This window comes from Pempheris klunzingeri, chromosome 22, assembly GCF_042242105.1.
Source record: "Pempheris klunzingeri isolate RE-2024b chromosome 22, fPemKlu1.hap1, whole genome shotgun sequence".
NCBI lineage: Eukaryota > Metazoa > Chordata > Actinopteri > Acropomatiformes > Pempheridae > Pempheris > Pempheris klunzingeri.
Window position 1 is genome coordinate 5,312,660 of NC_092033.1, and position 23,577 is coordinate 5,336,236.

Genomic DNA, 23,577 nt, shown 5'->3' on the forward strand with positions numbered 1-23,577 from the left:
ATGCGCATGAGGGGCAGTACGCTGTCATGGCCCCGTTCAGGGAGGCATTGTGTTGGTATGTTGTTGTTTAAGGTATCTCCCTTTTCAAATAACCTGTATTTTTGTTACAGACCGACACGGTTTTCACGCCTCATATGTGTACTTTTATGTAGCGGAAACACTTGATAAATGTCTATTTCAACAACATTATGTAGGTGTAAGTTAGCCCGGCTAACGCTAGCTGGCTGGTGTTTTTGCTAACTAGTTGCAAACAAGTCACTTTAAATCGCAGCTGTTTTAGCTTTTTAAATCAGAGTTATGTAAGAAGCGTGAAAGGCGTTCAGTGCCTTAAGTTGTTTTCATGCCAAGTGTCTTATTTCACAGGGAAAGAGATGTAAAAACACCCTTCAGCAGTACACGGTTACTGATGGACATCAGTTGTTGAGTTCAGGTAAGCTAACGTTGTTCACACCGCGTACATGTGTCGCCTGTGTGTCCTTATGTGCTGATGTTTCCATACAAGGGCTCAGTTAATCGAATATATATATTTTTACATGTTAAAGTCTCTCCAGCAGCCACAAAACAACAGCTAAAATCCGTGTTTTCAAGTTGCTAACTGTGTCTAAACAGCAGCCAAAACCTCAAACAATCAGCTAATTGTTTGGGTGTTATTTGGTTTGCTGGCTCAGTGCTCAGTCCAGGTTAAACCCTCGTGTTCTTTCCTCCAGGATGAATGACATGAACCTGAGTCCTGTGGGCATGGACCAGCTCAGTGTGCCCTCAGTGAGTGCCAGCCACCTGGGTCTGCCCACCTCCCCCACACACAACCCCATTCCCACCGCAGGTAGGAAAGACGCCACCGCCAGTCTGCATTTAGTTTTAAATGTTCGTGGATCTCATAAGGCTCGTTATTGGATTGTGGTTCATTATCTGCTCTTGACTCTTCGTTATCGTTCAGGCATGCCAGTGGCCATCCCTAGCCTGGGTCCTTCCCTGGGCTCCCTTCCTTCTGCCCTCTCGCTGATGCTCCCCATGGGTCCACTGAGTGACAGAGGAGTGATGTGCGGCCTCCCGGAGAGGAACTACTCCTTGCCGCCACCTCCGTACCCCCACCTGGAGAGCAGCTACTTCCGACACATATTGCCAGGTGGGGTGCTGTTTACGTGTGAGATGTATGGATCACTTCTCAAAGCAGCTGTAATCATGTTCCCTCTTTCTTCTGCTGTAGGAATCCTGTCCTATCTGGCAGACCGTCCACCACCTCAATACATTCATCCCAGCAGTCTTAACATGGACGGTACCCTGTCTGTGGCCAGCAACAACCCCTCAGGTCTGGACCCCTACAGTGGCCCTGGAGGCCCACTGGAGCAGGGCCTGGTGCCCATGGACTCCAGACAGGTCAGCGGCCAGGGAGACCTCCACCAGACTGGTGCTCATGAGCTGGACTCTGCAGGGTTGGCCATGGAGTCACGTGTCAGCAGCCCCATGTCCCCTGACCGGATGGGAGAGGATCTGGCCATGGACGGAGTCGGGGTGGTGTCTGACACCCAGCAGCAGCTCGGAGGGGGGAGGCAGCCTCAGCCGCATGAGGGCATGACTGGGGTGGACTCATCTGGTGGGGTGATGCCCCTCCATGGGCCCCCCGTGCTTGAACTTCCGGTGGTTATGGAGCCAGATCACATGGGGGGCCGGGTGGGGAACACTGGGGGAGGTGGAGCAGGAGGACTCGGGGAGCAGCTCCACTCAAATGGGGAGCTGAACTCAGGCGTCGTCAGTGTGGTGCTTACTGGCTCCATGGCCAGCCAGGGCCAGCTGGAGCCGGTGTCCCTCCACGGACATTCGGGGATGGGGCTGGAGGCAGTAAATGTGTCCCCCATCACTGCAGAGGTGTCTCTGGGGCCAGAAAATAACCTGGTGCTGGTCAACTCCAGCCTGCAGCTAGAGGACTCTACGTCTAACAAGGAGAATATGGTCACTGCCTACACCATCTGTGAGTGCATATTTGTAATGGACGCTGAATAACTGGATATATCAGGGGATGGGAGAATCAAGTTTTTAAGATCTGACAAAAGTATCATACAGCTGGAAAGCTTTGGAAAGCACTGTTGTTGGTGTACATGTAGCAAGTATTTGACATTAAGTGACTCACCTGTACTAACTTTTGTGCTGTTATTGTCTTCCAGGGTGCACACTGTGTGAGCGCTCATATACCTCAGACTGCCCAGAGCATGGCCCAGTCACCTTCATCCCTGACGCGCCCATCCAAAGCCGTGCTCGCCTCTCCCTCCCGCGTCCGCTGTGCCTGCGCATTTCAGTGACCGACGAACCGCTTGGTAAGAAGAGAAGCCACTTTAAACAGGAGTTTACTGACATTGTGCTTTTATTTTTTTTTCATATGCTTGTTTAATTCATTTGATTTGTGAAACAGATTATGAGTTTCTTTTAAGGCTCACACAAGATTTTATGCACAGAAATATGATTATTGGGACACTTTCTGTGAGCCATAACAAAACACCATTAGAATTCATTAGGATGCTTTATGTTAAGAAAGGATTAAAGAAAAGGTAGAAGATAAACCAATTATAGTAGACCATCAGTTAGTTTACTGGCAAAATGATCTTGTGCCCCATTTAGGAGTTTTTGCACGGGACATCATTCCTCCGAGGACCTGCTTTGGACCAATGGTGGGCCAGCATTGTAGCAACGTGGATCTCTCTGATTGGCCAGAAAAGGACACGCCACAAATATGGAAGGTGAGTGCAGCAGCTCGGGTGGAACCGTGGTTGTCAAAGTTGATGCAAAACTTTGATAAATAGATGAACTTATTTCTCTCTTTCAGATGTACCACAACAATGTGCTGGAATTCTACATTGTGACAACCGATGAGAATGAATGCAACTGGATGATGTTTGTCCGTAAAGCGAGGTATGGTGCTGGTATAAAACACTGATTTCCAAGGGGTTCTTGTGGTATTTCAGTCTTGCCAATATGTTCACAAAAAATCCTATTTGGTGTGTGTTTGTGTGTTTAGGACGCGTGAGGAGCAAAACCTGGTGGCGTACTCAGCCAACGGTAAACTGTTCTTCTGTACAACCACGGAGATCCACCCGGACCAGGAGCTGCTCTTCTACTACAGCAGAGACTACTGCAGGCTGATGGGTGAGATGACAGATGATGTATTGATTTCAAAGAAGCCACTCTGATCCATTGATGATAGAGTGATGTTTATGACATCACCATCCTTCCTGTCTCCACAGGCGTTCCTCAGGTGCCCGAGGGCCAGATCTGCCAGTGTGGCAAAGAGTGCTCCTCCTTCTCTGAGCTCAAGTCTCATCTTAGCAGCCATAACAGTAACCACAGCCATAACCAGCCTCCACACAGCCACAGCCCGCCGCAGCAGGACCACTCTCAGCAGCAGCAGTCGCAATCACAGCAACAGCCGCAATCACAACAACAGCCGCAGCAACCACAGCAACCGCAACACACTCACCAGGAAGAGAAGCTGACCAATGGGACCTCGAGTTCCTCCTCTTCCCCATGGCCCTGCCACGGCCATGCTGCAGGACAAGCAAACGGCGACAACAACAGCAGCAGGGGCAGCAGTAATAGAAACTCAAATAACATTACCTCCAGAGCAAAAGGTCAGGGTCATGTACGAGAGAAGAAATTCAAGTGCAGCATGTGCTCCCGGGCTTTTATCACATCCACCAAGCTCAATGTGCACTTCATGGGGCACGTGGGGATGAAACCACACAAGTGTGAATACTGCAGTAAGGCCTTCAGCGATCCCAGCAACCTCAGGATGCACCTCAAGATTCACACAGGTGTGTAAATGGATGACTGAAGTGTAAACCGATAGTGAAACAAGTATAGTGTACAGTGTTGAATATGAATATGATCACTAGAAGGCCAGTGTTTGTGCTAAGCTAAGCTAACCCTCCGCTGGCTGTAGCTTCATATTGAATGGACAGATATGAGAGTCCCATCTTCTCATCTAACTCTCGGCAAGAAAGCAAATAAGTGTCAAACTTCTGAAACTCTACTTTTCCCCCACTAATAGGTCAGAAGAACTATAGGTGCTCGGTTTGCGAGAAGTCATTTACCCAGAAGTCCCATGTGGCGTCACACATGCTCATCCACACCGGTGCAGAGAAGCTCAAGTGTGACCTCTGTGACCGAGCATTCATCAGGAAACATGACCTGAAACAACACATGTTCTCTCACACACAGTATGTATCATTGTTTTCTAGATAAAGCTTTAGAAGTAAAGCGTTATTTTACTAATGGATTGTGGTCTTGCACCGTTTTTTTGCAATCTATATTGAGGTTAGATGACAAATTAAAGGTTATTTAATGTGTTTATTGTCTTCGTATTCTTTCCCTTTTCCGCCACAGCGAACGGCGGATTCAGTGCCCGAAGTGCAACAAACATTTCCTGAAGACCAACCACCTGAAGAAGCACATGAACTCTCACGAGGGCCGAAGAGACTTTGTCTGCGAGAAATGCCACAAGGCGTTTCTCACCAAATACCACCTCACCCGTCACCTCAAAATATGCAAAGGGCCCAAGACGGAGAGAGCGTCCCGTAAGGAGCAGGATGTGGATGAGGAAGAAGATGAGGAGGAGGAAGAGGAGGATGATGGTAGGGGTAGAGGTGGAGGAGGAGAGAGACTTGTTGACTCAGCCAGCAATGAAGACTGTGGTTTAGATGTTGGGGGATACAACTCTGAAAAGTCCCTGTCACCCCCTCATTGACAACACTGTGCCTCTTGAAATGTCTTGTTTATTTATTTACTTTACTACAATACTGATGTTTACCTCTATAGTTTTTGCCAAATGTTAGTTCCTTCGTCAAATTTGTCAAACATCTCACATATTCTAAATAACAATCAATATATGTGTAGTCTCACAGGCATATCAGTGCTGCTAAATTAATCTTTGTCATATTATAAGCCAACCGATAAAGATCTGACTGTACTTCTACAAAGCTACTCTCTCTATCTTCATTTAACTCAGGCCTCTGTATAGGTTGATGGTATTCATATAAGCTATCTTTCATTCATTGTTATTCCTTATTCTGTTTTTTTCTTTGACGCTCACTAACATGGGATGAATAATATTCATTCGTAGTTGCACAATAATGTAAAGTTAAAATTTCTGATGCCATATTCTTGCATTTTAGTCCCGATAATGTTGATGTAATTGCTAAATGGCCGGTGCTTTTGTTCTTTATTTATTAAAAGCAGGATTTTGTATAATTCTTTTTTTTAATGTAACATTTCTGTGTGAATGGAAGTGAGCCTCTTGAAAACAGGAATCTGGGCATTAAAGTGATATTCCTCATTTCCTCCATCCTCTCTGTTGCATAATGTTTTAATAAAAGAACATTTACAGCTGTTTTATGCTGACGACTGAATTGAATGCATTAATTACTACTTTACTGCCCATATCGCTTTCTTGTGTCTATATTGATTATTAACCATAATAAACATGGATTGCAGGTCTTTGCTCACCCACCTGCTGCTCATAAAACACAAGTGCAAAAACATCAGGGTGAAAGAGGGAAGCAGCAGCACCACCACCAGGCCGTGAGAACATCACATCCACGATATAATTTGTGAAAGAAAAAACAGATTGAGCTAAAAGCGCAATACGAATAATGAACATTATTAAACCACGTCTCTTATATTAGGAAAATTATGGAAAATATATCGTTTAAAATTTTTAAAATTACATGATTACACCGCGACCGGAAGTAAGGAAATGTAGCTTCCGGTGAAAATACAAATATGCAGCGCCGCGATTGACATTCACTCTAGCGTGGTATGAATAATAACTACTTCTTACACGCTGTGTTTGGATTTTAGTTGTATTAGTATCGGTCTAAAATTCTGCATTATTTGCTGTATACCATGAAAGGAAATTTACACTGAACCTAATCTTTCCCTACAAGTTCTGCATTGTTTATATGTAAGCTAGCCACATTTAGCTAACTGTTAAGCTAGCGGGTCGGCTAACAGTGCTGCTCTACTAGTTAGCCGTAAGTCATACATGCTGCAGTTGTCATACCTCAGTTTTATTCATTGTTGAGCTACAGGATAACGAGTTGTGCTGCAACATACACTACGTTTTTCTGCAAACTTTAGAAATGTTTGGGTCTGTTCTTGAATAGAGCACACTGCGTGCTCCCATTGTCTCACAGTGTTTTTCTCTGCTATTTTGCTCAGCCTGAGCAGTCTGATAACATCATGTTGACCCCACCGAAGGAGGGGGTGCCCAGTATGATAGACAGGGCGCTGAGGATGAGGAGGGAGGAGCAGGCTCGTCAGGTGGTCCTGGCCTGGGCTGTGCTCAACATGTCTCTAGCTGGAATGATTTACACTGAAATGTAAGTTCAGTAATGTGCTCTCTTGCAAACACAAACATTTGTAATGTTGCACTGATTTACTGTCCCTCCATCTCCCATCAGCCCTCTTCCAGCGCACCGTGTAATCATGTATCTGTGTGTCTTTCTCTCTGTTAGGTCAGGGAAACTGCTGAGCCGATACTACAACATCACCTACTGGCCTATCTGGTACATCGGTGAGGTCCCACCACTCTCATTTCTTTAGTTATGTCTGCTGATATTTTAAAAAATGACAGTACAACACCTCTGTTTAGCAAAAAATTGGTGTCTGAATTGTATTTTCAGATGTTTCTTTATGGAAAAGTATGTTGTTATACAGTCACACTCAAGATTATTTTCAGATTCATGGCAGAACTGATATAAGAAGTCAGGGATATTTTAAATGAACGTCTGACATTTAATTTTACACTAATAGACACCTAAGTGTTTATGTTTTGTCATGACTGTATGTGTGTGTCCTTCTCTCCTCATTTACAGAATTGGTGCTCGCCTCTTTATTTAGCCTCAATGCTCTTTTTGACTTCTGGAAATACTTCAAATACACAATGGCTCCCTCGACTATTGCTTTATCCCCCAAGCAACATCAACTCCTCGGTCTGAGAAACACAAGTGAGGCTCTGTTACTTGCTTTTTGTTTCATCTTTATTGCATGCTTGTAAATACACTCAGGTCCATAGTTTTGAGATTGGGATTCACTGAGTGTGCTGGCTCTTGCTTGTCCCCTTGCAGATATTCAGGCTTCTCCGCCCCAAAAGCCAGAAAAAAAGGAGACCCCAGTTCCTGCCCAGTCATCTCCACTGCAGGGGCAAAGTGTGCTAAGTTTCAGCCCCTCACGGCCGGCCACCACAAGCCCCAAGTTCTCCCCCAGCTGTGTACCCGGGTACAGTCCTCCTCTCAGCAACCCATCCACCCCAAACAGTGCAGGGGGGCCCTTTTCCCCATCAGTGGCCTTTGGAAAGGTACGTTCATCAGTTAGTCTTGAGAAGTGTGGTGGATTCATATAATGGATGAACCTCTTCTGACATTAACTTCATTATGTTTACCTTTCTCAGGTGTTGAACTACAGTCCCTCCCCCGGCTCCTCTCCCTACCCCACCAGCATTGGACCGGCAGAGGGCTCCAGCTTGAGAGCTCGATATCGTACGTCCCCCTCAGTGTTTAACTCGCCTGGAAGCAAGGAGGACTACATGGAGGATCTGAAAAGCTTGGAGAGGTTCCTCCGCACAGAGGAGGAGAAAAGCCACCGCAGCCAACTAGGTACAGTATGCCAGTGTTGTAGGAACTCAGCTGGTAGTATAAACAGATCAGGATGCTAATTTTATTCACCCAGAGGCACTGGTATGTCTGAGAGAGGCAGACGTAGACCCACAAGTTTGTTTTTAGAAGCTTTTGCCAATCACTTCTTTAAATAGTGTAGCAATTATTGCCTCAAGCTGAGTTAATGTAGAAAAACATGTAGACATATACGACCATAGAATGAAACCCTGATGCTCTCTACAGGGAGTCCAGAGTCTGTGTCTCCGAGCCACAGTCCAACATTTTGGAACTACAACCGCTCAGTGGGAGATTACGCACAGAGCCTGAGGAAGTTCCTGTACCAGCCGGCGTGCCGCTCTCAGGCCCCGTCTGCTCACAAGGACGAGACGGATTTGGGCTCCAAACAAGCTGCAGAGGAGGTTTGTAAATTAGCATTGTTGTCTTGTCTGAGGAGAATATATGGCTGGCATGAAATAATTTTTCCTTGTTGTGTAGGTGTGGGCCAGAATCACAACCAGTCGCCCTGTAGTGGACCGCATTGATAGCTGGACAGCCAAGCTCAGGAATGTGAGTGGTCATTTGATTTATATGCATTTGTTTTGACTAAGAAAATACACCAGAAAACAAATCTGTTTGTGTCTTTTGCAGTGGATCAGTGACACCATCTTGGTCCCCCTGGTCAAAGAAATAGACTCTGTCAACAGCCAGCTCAGGAGGATGGGCTGCCCTGAGCTCCAGATTGGAGGTAAACCTTACGCAGGAAGCATGAATCATGAATCATGAATCATGAAAAAAATGAATTAACTCAAAAAAGGAGATTATTACTCAACCATGGTTTTTATATGCTTGACAACATCTAGATAAGCATGCAAAGTTAAGTTGAAGGAAACTTTTCCAGATTTTCTCAGAAACTGAAATAAATAGACAAGCTAATGCACATCAAGAAAGCAGTATGTTTAGGAAAGTGTATAACACACATTTCCAACTCAATGAAAACTTAAATAATGATTTTAATGAACTCCTCTTGTGAATTTGGAGTCTCATTGGTTTTCACTCTCTCCTCCACCAGAGGCCAGCATAAGCAGCCTGAAACAGGCAGCAGTGATGAAAGCCTCGTCCATCCCCACCATGAACTCTATTGTTCAGTATCTGGACATCACTCCTAACCAGGAGTATCTAGTGGACCGTGTGAAGGGTAGGTCCACAAACACAGTGCCTGACGTTAGATGTATGTCTAATAAGAGCGTGTGTGTGTGTGAAAAATAAATTTCATGTTTGAGTCTTAATTTCTTATATATGTGTGTTTTTCATGTTCTTTGTGTGTTCTGTCCCTTCAGAGCTGGCACACAGCGGCTGCATGAGCTCCTTTCGCTGGAATGGTGGCGGCGATCTGAAGAACAGGAAGTGGGACACAGACCTCCCCACTGACTGTGCTGTGAGTCCACACACACTAAGATAATCTTTTTTGGTCTGCAACTAACGACTGTTTTTATTATCGCTTAATCTACTGACAGTTTGACATTTGATCAATCATTGGGTCTATAAAATGTCAGAAAACATGAAATATGCACATTGCAAGTTTCCAGAGTCCTAGGAGATGTCCTTAAATGCCTCATTTGGCATTTTACTGTTCAAAACCCAAAGATATTCAGTTTATTACCAAAGGAGACGAAGCAAACGTAAAAAATGATCACATTTAAAAAACTAAATCCAGTGAATTTAACATTTTCACCTTAAAAAATAACCAATTAATTAATCTGAGTAATGCCAGATTATTAACACCCTATAGGAAAATACTGCTGTGAGTGTATTCAGTAACAGTACAGTTTTCTATATGAGATGGATAAATACGTCATTAACCTTGTTAAAAGTTACATTTTGGTTTTATTTTTGCTGTTATCTACTGGGAATGTCTCAAAGATCAACCAGTTGGTCATGATGGACAGGTTTGTGACCCATGGTCTTGGGGTGGGACAGATTCAAATACAAGTATCAGTCAGAAAGCGAGCTCCTCAGGTTTAAACCAGTTAGTATGATGACTTGTTTCACTTTTCAGACACATGCAAACGTTACAAGACGCTTAACAATACGTATGTGACCGTGCCTTCAGGGTCTGTGCTGCATACATGACACAGTAACACTCTGGGTGGCTTTCCTCATCAGTGTTGCATCACCAGCCAAATACCTCCACTTAATACTGTGTCTGTTTCTCTAGATCCTCATGCATGTGTTTTGTACATACTTGGACTCCAGACTGCCCCCACATCCAAAGTACCCGGACGGGAAGACTTTTACGTCGCAGCACTTCAGCCATACTCCAGACAAACCTGGTAAGCACACACACACACACACACACACACACACACACACACACACACAAACAATGGCCTAACGTGAATGTCTTTATGTCGTACTTCGCTTCTTCCTTGTGTTTTATCTTGTTTTAATTCTCACAGATGTCACCAAGGAGAACCTCTTCTGTATCCACCAAAGCAGCACGACTCCCCCTCACTACCAGCTCATCTACCAGGGACATATTTACAGTCTACCAAAGGTGACGGCAAAAACAACCAGTTTTTCAGGCTCTTATAAAACAGCGTGTGCTCTTATTTTGCCCTTACTGGCTTAAAATGAAATCCCCAGAGAGGTTTGTCTCACAGCTTTCTTATTTTGTACCTTACAAGTTGTGCTATTTATAGGTCTCACTTTAAATCAAACATAAGATCAAATCATTTTTAATGACTTCCATAAGGATTAAACTTATCAAATGCTTATAAAATCAGAATAACAAATACAAAGGACATAGAAATAAATGGGGGGGCATTTTAGCACAAATGTCCAACAATAAGAAACAATATTATGCGTCAGTACCATAGAGCACAGTAGATAGTAGACAAAATATATCAGTAAGAAATCTGGTGTTATTTGAAGTGTCTGACAAGATTACAGGAAGGATCCCTACAGATACAGATGTATAAGATTCTGTTTGTTTAACCAACTATTCACACTATTCAAATCCACCAGACTCCATTGACAAAAACAATCATTTTACTTCGCAGAACACAGGAGTGTCTGATCTACTGCTGCCTCGATTTGTTATTCTTTGATACACACATATTGTGTTGGATTTCAATTAACCCTTTAAAACATCAAAATCACACTACAAAGAAACTGATAGAGACACCGCCTCAGGACCAGCAGCCCCTGTGTAAAATTACAGTTTTTGTCAATGGAGTCTGGTGGCTGTGATTCAAGTGATATAACGGCCGTTTGTAGTTAAAGAAAAATAATGTTGCAGGTCTATATCTGTAGGGATTCGGTCTTTAATGTTGTCTGACACTTGAATAACAATCTGAGTCTGTTTGGGGCAAAAAGAAGCACTTTTACTAGATGTATTTTGATCTGGTGCAATTGCCTTGAAGGATTACATTACTGCTATGTAGCTCATTCGCTGCCAGTTCTCAGGCGCCGGTGGAGGCGATCTACTGGACCAGTTCCAAACCTTTTTGTACCTACCAGTCACATCAAACCAGAAATATGTAAAATATGGCCCAGGTTAAAAAAAAATACAATCATCCTTGAACAGCTGCACTGGATTTGGTCTTGTTTAACACTGATAAAGCATTAAGAGCTTTGTATCAGTGGGCTGCCTTCTTACCAGTAATCCACATATGTAACAAATATCCTAAGGAGGAGCTGGCAAACTCAACACATCAGAACAGACACCTTATTCATAAAGAGTTCAGGATGTCTTCCTCTACTGTGACACTTTCACTGCAATAACATGAACCACTCTTGATTTCTATTCTAGGGCAGGAACAACCTGTTCCACACAATCCTCATGTTCCTCTATGTCATTAAGACCAAGGAGTCAGGAATGCTGGGGTAAGTACTTCTACCTCCTGCCTATACCCCTATACAAGGCTGGCTAGCTCAAATAATCTCTGATGAAGTATGACATTTCAAAGTATAATGAAATATTGATTCATTTTCCAGAAAAAGGTCATATGCCAAAGAACGGATTACATGTTGATTGAAAATTATTGGTTTGACCTTGCTTGTCTTCTGGAGGATAATGAAATTTCTTTTCATACTTTCCTCAGGAGAGTAAATCTTGGCCTCTCTGGTGTGAATATCTTGTGGATATTCCAAGACTGACGTGTCGTCTTTTACATGCAACAAAAATCTGCAAGTGGATTTTTCTTTCTTCCCACAATGCTCTGTGGCTACACTGGTTGGAATACCACCTCAGCTTAAGGACTGCTCTTTCAGGAGCTCATCGGAAAAGCAGCACTTCACTTTGAAAGACAATAAATGCATATTTTTAGACTTTTTCTCAGTTTTGGTGAAAACATTGGCAACATTTTGCATTGTCATTTTAGGAACCCGTTTATGTTACACCACGGTGTGCTTATGACACAATGCAGAGCTGTATCTTTTTTTAACATTGTTTTGGTTTTCTGATTTTGTATTTTGAGAATGTACCAGCGTGGCAGCCTTGTAGATAATATACCTCAGATGTATCTGGTGGAAAGGGCTCAGACCCATTTAGCATGAAAAATACAGTATGTGTGGACTTTTGTTCCTTCAGCTTCAGTAACCTTTGGCAGCTGGTATGCTGTGTTTCTTTTTTTTTTTTTTTTTTTGTTCCTGTAGTTGAATGAATGTCTGCAGTAGAGATGCTCCTGACATGCTTGAAGTCACCCACAGAAATTTGAGATGTGCGAATTGAAGCAATACACAGAAAAATTCAAGTGTTTAAGTATTCTTAAGTTCCCATAGTTCTAGGCTGCAATGCACTTAACTCTGTATAGTGTGTGTTCTTTTATATATGATAGAGAAGCCTTTGAATCACCAAAGTCTTTTTTTGGAATATAGTGTCTTTTACAAAAGATCTCTGAATGCCATTTATCCTCACTTTTTGTGGCAGTCATTCATTACATTTAAAACTTTCTACATGTTTGCTCTTTTTCAATAATGCCATTTTACACGTCTCATGAGACTTAAATTAAATACAGATATTAAAAAGAAACTGTAGAAGCTTGTTTATTTCCCTCAAAATAATGGTGCAGTGTAGTTTTTGACTGTTGTAGGCATCCACTTGGTGGCAATGCAGTTCATTTCTTACGATTTGACCTTACTCCTGGTCCCATTATCTCATGACATACTGCATATCCACCGCATGAGCACTGTAATGTGATGCAGTATCCTGTGCAGCAACGTCCAATGAATGACTTGAGGCTGCTTGACATTTTACAATTAGTTGAGGACAAACTATTTAATGTGGCAGCATGACCGCCACAATTTAATATTACAAGTGATAAAGTGAATCTTGGTGTTATTAATTTAATTGTGAGACTGAGAATTAAGTGTATAATTCAGAAAATGACTGCCAAATTTTAGACATCTAGGTAGAAATTTTCAACATGGTTATCCTGTGAAAAACAACATTATGTGGCACAAATCGCGTTTGTTTTGTAGTTTGGTGTCGTCCTCTTTTATTACAAACTTCATCTACCACAATGCATTTCGCAGTGTAGCTCTTCCTGCTGGGAAATGTAGTCGCTTAATTATTTGGTTTGCATTTTAGTCTAGTCAAATTTAAATTTAAATGGTTTGATTGTTCTCCCCCGATGTTGAGTAATGTTTTTTAAAATGTAAATCTGTCCACGTCATTGGTACTGGGGGTGGCCTCGGTGGGACGTGTTCTTTAGCCACCGAAAGGAACTACAAGAACCACAATGCACTAGGCCACCGTCGCTCCTCCGCTCACATCCGCTCGCCTCGCTATTTGTGTTGGAAAAAGGACTTTGTGAAACTGCAGCGATGTCAGTCCAGGTTGTGGCAGCGAAAATGGCAGAGGTCGAGCTCAAAGACGTCCCCGCCGGCAAAGACTTGCCGGTGGATTCCCCGGTGACACCCACCTCGGAGGCCAAGCACCTCGCCAGAAACGACCCACACGAGGCCGGTTCCTCTGCCGCCGCTTCCCCTACAGCGGAGCCCTCCGCGAACGCCGGGGACGGCAGCCCGGGTTTGCTCACCGCGAACCCCGCGAAGATGCCGCAGGCGTCGGCTATGAAGCGGCCGGACCCGCAGCAGAACGGCGGGGAGGCGTTTGTCAACCGGGACGGGACCGTCGCCGAAGCACCGCGGATGAAAAAGGTGCGTGAGACGATTTTTTTGTCCTCCATAGCTGCTGCACGTTTCCTCGGTGTTACCGGACCACCGATAAGCACCTCGCCGCAACGAAAGCTGTGTGGGAAAGCTCGCATTGTGTGGCGATGCTAACAGGCTAGCTGGTCCAGCTGTGTCACTTAACTCTTCTAATAATGGTCTTCTTCGCTAATAACACTTTACAGGGTGTAATAAAGGCTTCTGAAAAATAGCTGCACCTATTTAATCTGGGCTGACATTGCTAAATCTTGAGGACATGATCTCACTAGCTGGATTTAAAAAAAGAAAGTCAAACTGCTCTCATAAGTTTTGTCCTGATTGTGTGTTGTTACTTTTTAAAAACATAAATATAAGATGTGATGCTGTTAAAAGAAGCACAGTCAGTAGTTTAAACGGGGGCTTTGGTCGCTGTCGTAGCAAGTTTGCTGTAGCAGCGTTTGTGCTTGGTCAGGAAGAAGAAAATAGATAATTTAGTGACTTTAGGTCTTAGGACACGTGGTGCCCCATTGCAGCAGGGTGCTAGATAATAATATGTGTATGTTTCTAGTGGCTTAATGCATTTGGCTAAATGATGTACAGTTAAGTTAAAGACACATTATGTGTGCCTTTAGGTGTCATATTGCTTTAACTTTTTGCACCTGCCAGGTACATCTTTGCTCCTTGCTTGATCTCAGGTTAGTGTATTAACTATATTAAGGGCTCACTGCTTAAAATACATGTCCTTTTAAGTTGAGTTTCACTGTGACACCCAAGGTGTGTGATCTAACGCAGACATAACAGTAGTCTGTAATCCGTGACGCCAGGACACTCCTGTCACCTAGTTTTCTCAAGCCTGATTTAGCCTTTAGAGCACCTACACTTCAGTGAGGGGAGTTCCTGCCCTTGTGGCTTAATTCAGAGGTCGCACTGACTTAGCATGTGTTTTTTTTTTTCTTTTTTCCTGGTGAGCCAGTATCCAAAATCTGCTTGTGCCCTGAATGCATCTTATCTGTCATGTGTGCCTCACAAAGCCTTGATTAGGACAGAAGTGGATATGAAGGGCAGTGTTCAAGGAAAGTGTTTTTGATAAGGAATCCTTTGATCAGTGGAGCAGAGCTGGAGGCTTCCTCAGAGTTATTATCAACAGATGATTTATAGCCTGTGGTCACTGTAGTGCACTTTATCAGTGGTGGTCATATTCAGGAATTGATTGTAGATATGTTTATGGTGAGACGCTCTCTGATTTATTGACTTCCTGCAGGAATGTGGTCTTAACAAGCCCCCAAAAAAATGCTGTTTGAAATGGACTTAAGTCAGTGTGACATCAGTGGAAAATACTTGGTTTCACTATGAAACTATGGCAGGGAAAACCAAAACATTGGGTATCTGCTAAAGTGAAACCGAGAGACAGAACAAGCCGGATGGGGTGCATTCACCACCCACACCCGCTACTACGCCCAGATAGTGATCCTGTCCAGTTAGGCGACTCCTAATGAAACCCCTGCAGAAGACCAATAGGAGAACAGAAGGACAGTGCAGAGTGAGAATGGACCGTGCACTGACAGCAGCTCAGAGCAGATGGCTTCACGAACCTCAGACTGTCACGAAAAACAGTCATAAGGAAGTAGACCAGCGGTCAGGAGCGCTGCGCTCACAGGCAAAACCACAACTGGGGGGCAGCCCAAAGCCGGACACACCGGACGGCAACAGCCACATCTGGATTATTGAGGAGACCAAGTTTGCATACAGGACCATGGTACTTAGAGTTAATGCTTTATTTTCATTATGTTCATTTTGGTTAGCATAAATATTATGATCTGAAATTTAGCATTTAGCATCTCTTGAAATAAAGAAAATAGTCTGTCAGTGACAATATTTAGTAATGAAATATTCCTTGAGATAACATCAAAGTTGCTTTAAATACTTTTATGAGTAAGATTACTTGGTTTTTAATAAATACAAGAGATTTTATGTTGGAATAAAACTTTTGGCGTAGTTAAGATGAGGATGTAAGTGCTCTCATTTTTGACATCACTCTGTTTATATTTTATGATGCATGTATTCTTTTATCAGTGCATTTAAATTAATGATATGTGTAGGGTATTGTACACATTACACAATGCACATTTTAATTTAAAGAGCTCATGTTAATGTAAAGAGAAACTGAACAACAGGGGTCATTTTAACCTAAGAGGGGTCATCTCTGAATTTATTATCTTATTCATGTAATGCAGTGTCCACTAAGCCTGAGTAATGGATAATAGATGCTCTAAATACATTGGAGCAGATATCCGTCCATTATATTAATTTAAATAGTCTGTCGCTGCATTTTTCTGATAAACCACTCTAGTGCACGTCCATTGAGACAGAAGGTTACCTGCAGTCTATTTATACATCCTGATTCATAATGGGTCTTATGGCACACTGCATTATGACCACAGCCTGGCCTTGTGCATCTGCTGAGTTCTGCTTGCCCAGTGCAGTAAAGTGTAAGTGAAGCAGTGGGAATGATGCAGGCGGGCAGCAGCGCTGACTGGCTGAGTGACTGGATGACTGACGGCTTTTAATCCATGCCTTTATCATGTCTCACATGAGGGGATTAAAAGGCCAGCTCTCTGTTGTAGGTGGGCCCAGATGTAAGCTTTTTGAGTCCGTGATGAGTGTCAAACCGCATGGCTTGGCACGCATATCTACAGCGTCTGGGACATCCAAGGTGATTCCTCCAGCTGGGAAGAGAAGGAAACTAGCAAAGAGCCCTGCAGGCAGCAGGCCGAGCTGCTAGGGCGATCACTGTCTGTGGTTACTGGCTGAGGCCGCAGCAAGCGTTCATTTTTCCTCATACTGGGTCAGTGTGGTCACCTGCATGATTCGCTGCACAGAGGCATTCATTGGAGAAGATGTTTTGCGTTGAGCACACTGAACAAACAAGACTTTCCACCTTTATATGCCATGATGGTGCTGCCTTAGACACCTTCTGACTTTTGGCAATGACTGGACTCCTGATCACTGATTTAGCAAAGCGTGTACAGTGGTTTTTGAATGACTCCAGCAAACAGTGTGTTAGCGAGGTCATTCCTCTCTGATATAATGTTATGTCACCCTCTAAGCTGGTGTTCCTGTTAGGGCTCACTGGTAAACAAGCTTACAGTGACCCATGGCTGCACTTCTCGGGTGTGGAAGAAGCAGTTATATATATTCAAAAAGACATTCAATGCAATGCTCCACTTTCTCCGGCCTAATTCTGCATTTACATCAGTTGAACCAACTCTGTTTTAGTGTCTGTTTTTAAAAGCCATTTAGCATTGATGATATTTTCTTTAAACTTCCTTTGCTGAAGCCAGCTAGCCGAGTTACTACAGTAGTTGTAGTGTGGGTGGACAGGTGGGAAAATACAGCCTGTCAAACCTACTGGCGCTGAAGGGAAATGGTTAATGAAGAAATGAATGAAGATAACAGAAGGCTAAGTGTGTAGGTAGCTGTGTAGCCAGTTTGCTAATTAGTGCCACTCACATTCCCATGGCCAAGGACAAGAAGGCACTGCTCTGTGGATTATCAGCTTTGTCATCTTTTTGCAAGGTCATTGAGCATCTTCGTCTGTCTATAACATGTCACCTTCCTTCGTCTGTCCATAACATGTCACCTTCCTTCGTCTGTCCATAACATGTCACCTTCCTTCCCCGATGCTCTCTCATTTCTGAGTCACCTTTGAGACTGAGCTGGTCTGTATACGAGTGTGTGCACAGCTGTAATCAAAAGCACTTCCCCAGGGCATCCTGTCCTCTTTCACTGGAATAGCCCAATCCTACATCAGTCGTTTGTTTTTCAAGAATAACTACTTCAGTTTATCACTTCATCATCATATAACCTGTATGAAATTCGTCCCCTCCTGGAATGTACACACACACACACTTGTGTAACTTTGGCCACTTTAGTATCTGACAGTGTGACTGACTGTATTTGTGTATATCGGAGCAGAGATGTTTGTGAGAGGTTGATGTATGTCATAGTTTTGGACATAGTTGACCCCTGCAACTCAAGTGCCTTTTTATAAACTTAATACATTTTAGTTTTGGAGGACACATCTGGAGTCACTGTGAGTAAACTAGCCAGCTGCACTGCCGTAATGCACCAAATGTGATTTGATTCGGAGTATATTGCCAGCCTTACACACTTAACCACATTAGACAGAGAGAGAGTGTCTTCTAAGGCATCCCAGCACACATCCCCTTGCTGTGTGTTGACGGGGAATGTGAAACCATGGTGTGAACTCTGAGAAAGCAAGAGGGAGAGAAAGGGAGCATTTGATCCTAATCCAGTCACCTCCCTCAGTTTTTCACCCCCTTTTTCTCTATGGGGAAAAAAAACCCAACCTCGAACGTCATTTGTTGACATTGTACAGCATGTTAGAGAGTGGTACACTCAAGCTGAACTAGAAAGCCATTTAAAGAGCCTTAAATGTAAATGAAGCATGAGCTGCATTTTCACACAAAGGATCCAGAACTTTTAGTTTACTTTTTTAGAATTTTTTTTTTTTCAAGGAACTAAACGGACTCTTCAGCCCAATGTTGTTTGTACTTACACCCACAGCGAGCCATAAAGATAAGGTAAATTAGTCCACTGGTGTATGAAAAAGCGACGACTGTTATTACACAGCTTCTGTAACTCCATGTTAATGTGTCGAAGCCCAAACTAACAAAAAACAAACCATGCTGAAGTGATGTGCAGATTGCTTCTATAGCAGCGGGCACCATGATCGGACGGATCAGGTCCTAAGAATCACCATTCTGATTAATAGCAGATGAATTGCGGATCTTCATGCTCCATTACAGTAATTTAATAGTATCTCTGTCACAGGTGTATGAAGCGACTTAATTTAAGACTGCCTTGTAGAGCATCATCAGTTATTACTTATAATCCATCCAGTAACCACTGTGTGAGCTTTGCACCATTCAGAGGATAAATAATGTGTCAGGATGGTTGTCTGAAGTTTATTGAGCTACATAAAGACATGATCTATGCATACATTTGGACTACATTATGTACAATCAGCTTGTGTGGTTTGTAGAAAAGTACTATATCCTAAGCAGGAACTTTCTGGGGGGGTAAAATAAAGTCCCCAGAACTTAATTTAGATCCTGGTCCACGTGGTGGAAACGCACTGAGTTGCTCCCAAGGTTCCTCGATCCAGTGTTGTAAACATGGCTATTGACCTGACCCACTTAATCTTCCCAATCTCATTTGAATATACTCTGTTTCACATGAATTCATGTAAAACACTACGCACACTAGCAGGCCCACCACAAATTCTATCCTTCTGTCACTGATGTGTTTAAAATGGCCCGATCAGCTCGAACAGGGCGGTTCTTCTTTAACAGTAACATAAATATTGTTTTGGCTTCTCTCCATGCAGCCCTGCATTAGGTTAAACACGGCAGAGCTGGTGATTGTGCTGACAAGATCTTTCCTTGGTTATTGAGTCATTATGGAGGACATTAAGGAAGTTTGACCATTGTTAGAGGTCACTGTGAAAGCAGGTAGGATGATGGACAAACCATCGCTGTTAAAGGGATGTAGAGCTGTGTGTCTGAGTTACTGTGAAACTCTAACAGGCAGCAGAACCAGAAATGTGTCTCAAAATAAATTCTCACAGGAAGCCCTTGGTGCTGTTGTGTAATTCAGCATGTCTTAGCTGCCTCTGCCACTCGTGGAAGAGGGTGCATACTTGGCCGGCTTTGCCCTCGGTGCACTTAGCTGAGGGTTATAGCTGTTTTTAATGACTTACGAGTGAAACCCTGATTTATCTGATCTTTCACTGGTGCTCTCACTCCTCTTCTTCAAATTACCATGTTGCAACACTTTTATTTTTGCTTCTCCTCCTCTCTGTTTCTACTGGCCCTGATTTCCTCATGTCACACTACTCAGCAGTACTTTGTACTCTTCATAAAACTGATTGACAGACTACTTTAGCAAACCAAGAACCTGGCATTTACTACTATGTCTGAGTGTCTGTCTAGCTTTCTCACAGTCTCATTGTGTTCATGTGTGGTGCCTTCTCCCTGTTCGCCATCCCGCCGCGTAAATCTCAGCACCACGCAGCAAAGGCACGTGTGAGATCACACCTTCCTAACCATCTTCATCCATGCCACAGAGGCCGACTCGGGAAATAGACTGTTGGTACTTGACACCAGTTTGAGTTACTCTCACTCCAGGTTGCCAGATAGTGATCTCTTCTCCACTGTCCAGACGGGATGTTCTAGCAGCTGAAGCGTTGCATTAGTGGATAGGGAAAAAAAATGGAGGATCACATTTTTCTCCTGATCTCACAATTCATTGTAAAAATATATCTTAGAAAATAAATTTTTATTGCAATTACTTGTGAGCCTCAAAACATCTCAGCACCTTAATGACACAGTATCAACATTTAAATGTAACTAAAAAAACATGCAAATACATATAATTAAACCACTGAAATGACAGTTTTGTGAAGTATGGTACTACCTGCCGTATCTGTGTGTGTGTGTGTGTCTTCATGAATGCACATCAGCACTGACAACACACACACACCTGTATGACTAATGTGAGTAGCACTGAGTGCGTTCAGCTGTACCTTGCTGAGATCCAGTCAATACTATTATATTAGCTTTAATTAATTCTATTGAAATAAACCCGTATTCAAATGTTAATGCAATTTCCTAAATGTCAGTAAAATTTGTCTTTTGGCCAGTAGCTCTTGTAATGATCATAGCAGACCTTTTGTGACATTTCAAAACAATAGCTAATTATAGTTACCTTGACATTAAAGGACAACTCTGGTATCTTTCAGCCTGGCCCCTGTTTTTTTTTTACATGTTTTGGGTTCGAAATGAAATGACTGGTAGGCACCAAACCTTTTGGTACTGGTCCAGTAGATCACCTTAGCCAGCAGTTGAGAACAAGAAATTGGACCAGATTAAAATACGGCCCCCTGCAAGATCCTTTTTATAGCTGTATGTTGTTTGGTTCAAAGTCACGAGACTCTTCTGACAAAATAAGTGATTTTACAAAAGGTCTGCTGGTGTACTGGTGTCTGTCAGTTAGTCTGTTATTGTGTGACTTTGGTGTTTTAAAGGGTTAGTTTGGCTCCAACAAAATATTTGTGTAACACACAATAACACCAACCAACCGAGGCAGCGGTAGACCAACTACTCCCAGTAGTGAGGTAAAAGGATTGTTTTTCTCAATGGAGTCTGGTGGGCTCTGATACGGTTTTAATAGTGGTTTAACAAAAAGGATCTTACAGGTCTATCTCTGTAGGAATCCTTCCTGTAATGTTGTCAGACACTTCAAAGAACAGTCTGAGTCTGTCAGTGCAAAAAAAGCACTTTTAGTGGACGCAATTGCCCTGAAGCTTGTTCATCACTGTTGGCAGAAGCGATCTACTGGAGCAGTTCTGAAACCTTTCATACCTGCCATTCATTTCGAAATGAAAATATATAAAGATAGAGCCAAGGTTTAAAAATACTGGAGTTACTCTCCGGGTGTATTTGTCCTCTTTGCTATTGAAAGAAATAAACACCTCCAGCTCTTGTGTATGAATTCTGTGCTTGTGCATCCCCGTTTCTGAGAGTACCACCCACACACGTTTCCCAGGTTGAAATTCATTTCCTGCCTCGTCATCGCAGCTTGCTATCACTGAGCGTTTACAGCTCATTGAGTTACACATCTTTCCATCAAAAGGCTTTTTACCAGGCTCGGGTTCCTGGAACAGCAAAATGAACAGATTGAAGGGAAAAGGAGAGCGCTCACTTTTCCTGGAACCTGTGTGCTCACAAGAAGCCAGCACAGTGTGAAATTTTAAACTCCTTGGTTTAGTTACTGTTGAACAAGTGAGTGAACACCGACCCAGTTGGTGTGTGTGTGTGTCCACTAGCAGACAGTGTTGAGTTTACATGAGGATCAGTAGACAGTAGTGGACATTAACACTGAACTGGCTATGCAGCATGACGAGGAATGCAGCTCGATACTCAAGCACTGCAAGTGAACAAAGGGCCAACATTGTGTTCAAAAAGTGCTGCCTCACAAAAGGGCCCTCACAAAGCCTGAAATGAACCCCTACACACACCCATCTGTCTGCCCTGCTTCCTATTAGTCAGGCCAAACCACCAACTCCAGGCAGACAGAGGCTGTAGCTGTTGAGGCCTTAAACGCCTCAGGGCTGGGAAGTGGAGATATACATTCAACCTTTAGGTCTGTGGTCTTCTTGCCGTATAAAAAATGACACAAAAAATGCACAATAGAGTTCAAGGTATAGCTAACTTAATGCAACACGGTATTGTTGACATATCAAAAACCTGTTAGCAAACAGCTGCTTATTTATACATCCAGAAAACACGCTGCGCCATCATCATTCATTTAGAGTCGTGTTTCTGGGCACCTGATGACCATAAATCCAATATTTACTCTTTTATCTCTGTTTTGGTCTCCACCATCACTAGCTAGTTGTTAAGTTTGTTTGCCGTTTGGTGCTGGGCAGGTAGTAAAACCAAAACAATGACCCTAAAAGAGGCTGAAGTGCTCCATAGAGCTCAGGGAGTCAGCTGATGATTCTCTGTGGGACCATCACTACGAGCAACATCTTTCATGTTACATAATCATTTGATCTGCTCCTTTTATATAAGACTGCCTTAAACAATACATTTAATCATACTGCGTATTTAGTTTTTTCACCAGCCTTCAGTGATCTAGAGCTTTTGTCAAGAGGATTAAAAAAATAAAACATCCAAATCCAGCCTAATAACTAATGAAGAATTGCTTCACACTCCTAATTAAACATAGATCATTGACCCCATAATGAGTTCATTCAGAAATAGACCAGCACCACCCCGGTCTGTGTGCCTTTTGATGTAATTATACCTTCCCCGCAGGGAGAGGGTGCTATTTTTGGCAATTCAAGAGGAGGGAAGGAAAAAAAACACAAACATGCAATTCCAGAAATGCACCACTTAATTTTTGAGACTTTTATTGCTGTTAAATCTTTGGTTTTGCTTTCAAGCTTATGGAAGGATTCATGGTTTCATTAAGCTTAATGACTAACATTAACAGTCCATTAGTTTTTCAATCCAGAGGATTTATTGACTGGATTGGATTTTTGTGATTAATATGAAGAAAAGTATGGCCTGATGGATGAATATAGATACATAGAGTAGGTACAGCTTTCCATCATTGGAGTAACAATATCCTGTATACAATCATTGTTTTCTCTCAGATTTAAGTACTGCATACAGTCGTAAACAATAGATTTTTAAATCGGATCAGTGCTAATGCTGATCACTTTGCTGTCAGTGTGAACGGAGGTCATTTGACCACAGTCGGTGGATGTGATCAGTAAGCCTTGTGTCTCAAAACGGTGTCCTAGTTTGGTCTACATGGGCAATAAGACCCTGTTGTACAACCGAAGTGTGTGTGCATATCAGAGAGTGAGGGAGGGAAACACTATAGTTAGATTAGTTGAGGATAATATAATAATTAGTAGGCATTTTAACTTGCTTTTTAGGGGAAAACCATACCTGCAGCTGTAACTAAAAGTTTGAACTTGTCCTCGAATAACATAAGCTGTCTTGGCACTCTTCCTCCATTCAGTGGCAGATAAGAGGGGAAAGGCATGTGAACAAGAAGGAAAAAAAAAAAGTGAGAGAAAGCCCTCTGTGTGTTGGCTGTTCTCCGCTCCCCCTCCTTGTTAAGAGGCAGGTAGGGTTTAATCTGTCACTAAGCCCCATCATTCATTGCCTGTTCTGCTCTAGTA

At 42.9% G+C, this 23,577-nt stretch overlaps 3 protein-coding genes across 3 annotated transcripts in view; all 3 read left to right on the forward strand.

The window, feature by feature from the left end:
- The first annotated feature begins 388 nt into the window (after positions 1–388).
- On the forward strand, positions 389–5,356 carry prdm4 (PR domain containing 4). The gene is made up of 11 exons (XM_070853757.1): positions 389–430; positions 708–823; positions 938–1,126; positions 1,208–1,969; positions 2,163–2,312; positions 2,614–2,732; positions 2,819–2,904; positions 3,011–3,138; positions 3,237–3,803; positions 4,040–4,208; positions 4,375–5,356. Exons 2-11 carry the CDS (start codon positions 709–711, stop codon positions 4,733–4,735), a joined length of 2,646 nt encoding a protein of 881 aa, XP_070709858.1. The 5' UTR covers positions 389–430; position 708; the 3' UTR covers positions 4,736–5,356.
- Positions 5,357–5,756: 400 nt separating this feature from the next.
- On the forward strand, positions 5,757–12,651 carry tmem209 (transmembrane protein 209). Its single transcript, XM_070853704.1, has 15 exons — positions 5,757–5,800; positions 6,208–6,368; positions 6,504–6,562; positions 6,864–6,995; positions 7,116–7,345; positions 7,439–7,643; positions 7,887–8,062; positions 8,139–8,210; positions 8,292–8,388; positions 8,713–8,838; positions 8,981–9,078; positions 9,859–9,973; positions 10,100–10,197; positions 11,455–11,528; positions 11,747–12,651. The coding sequence occupies exons 2-15, from the start codon at positions 6,229–6,231 to the stop codon at positions 11,799–11,801; spliced, it is 1,677 nt and encodes a 558-aa protein (XP_070709805.1). The 5' UTR covers positions 5,757–5,800; positions 6,208–6,228; the 3' UTR covers positions 11,802–12,651.
- Positions 12,652–13,431: 780 nt separating this feature from the next.
- The window catches only part of ahcyl2b (adenosylhomocysteinase like 2b), a 42,680-nt gene continuing 32,534 nt past the window's right edge, over positions 13,432–23,577 (forward strand). Inside the window, exon 1 of the mRNA XM_070853596.1 lies at positions 13,432–13,805. Coding sequence (XP_070709697.1) covers positions 13,470–13,805 — 336 coding nt within the window. The 5' untranslated portion in view covers positions 13,432–13,469. The remainder of the gene's footprint in view (positions 13,806–23,577) is intronic.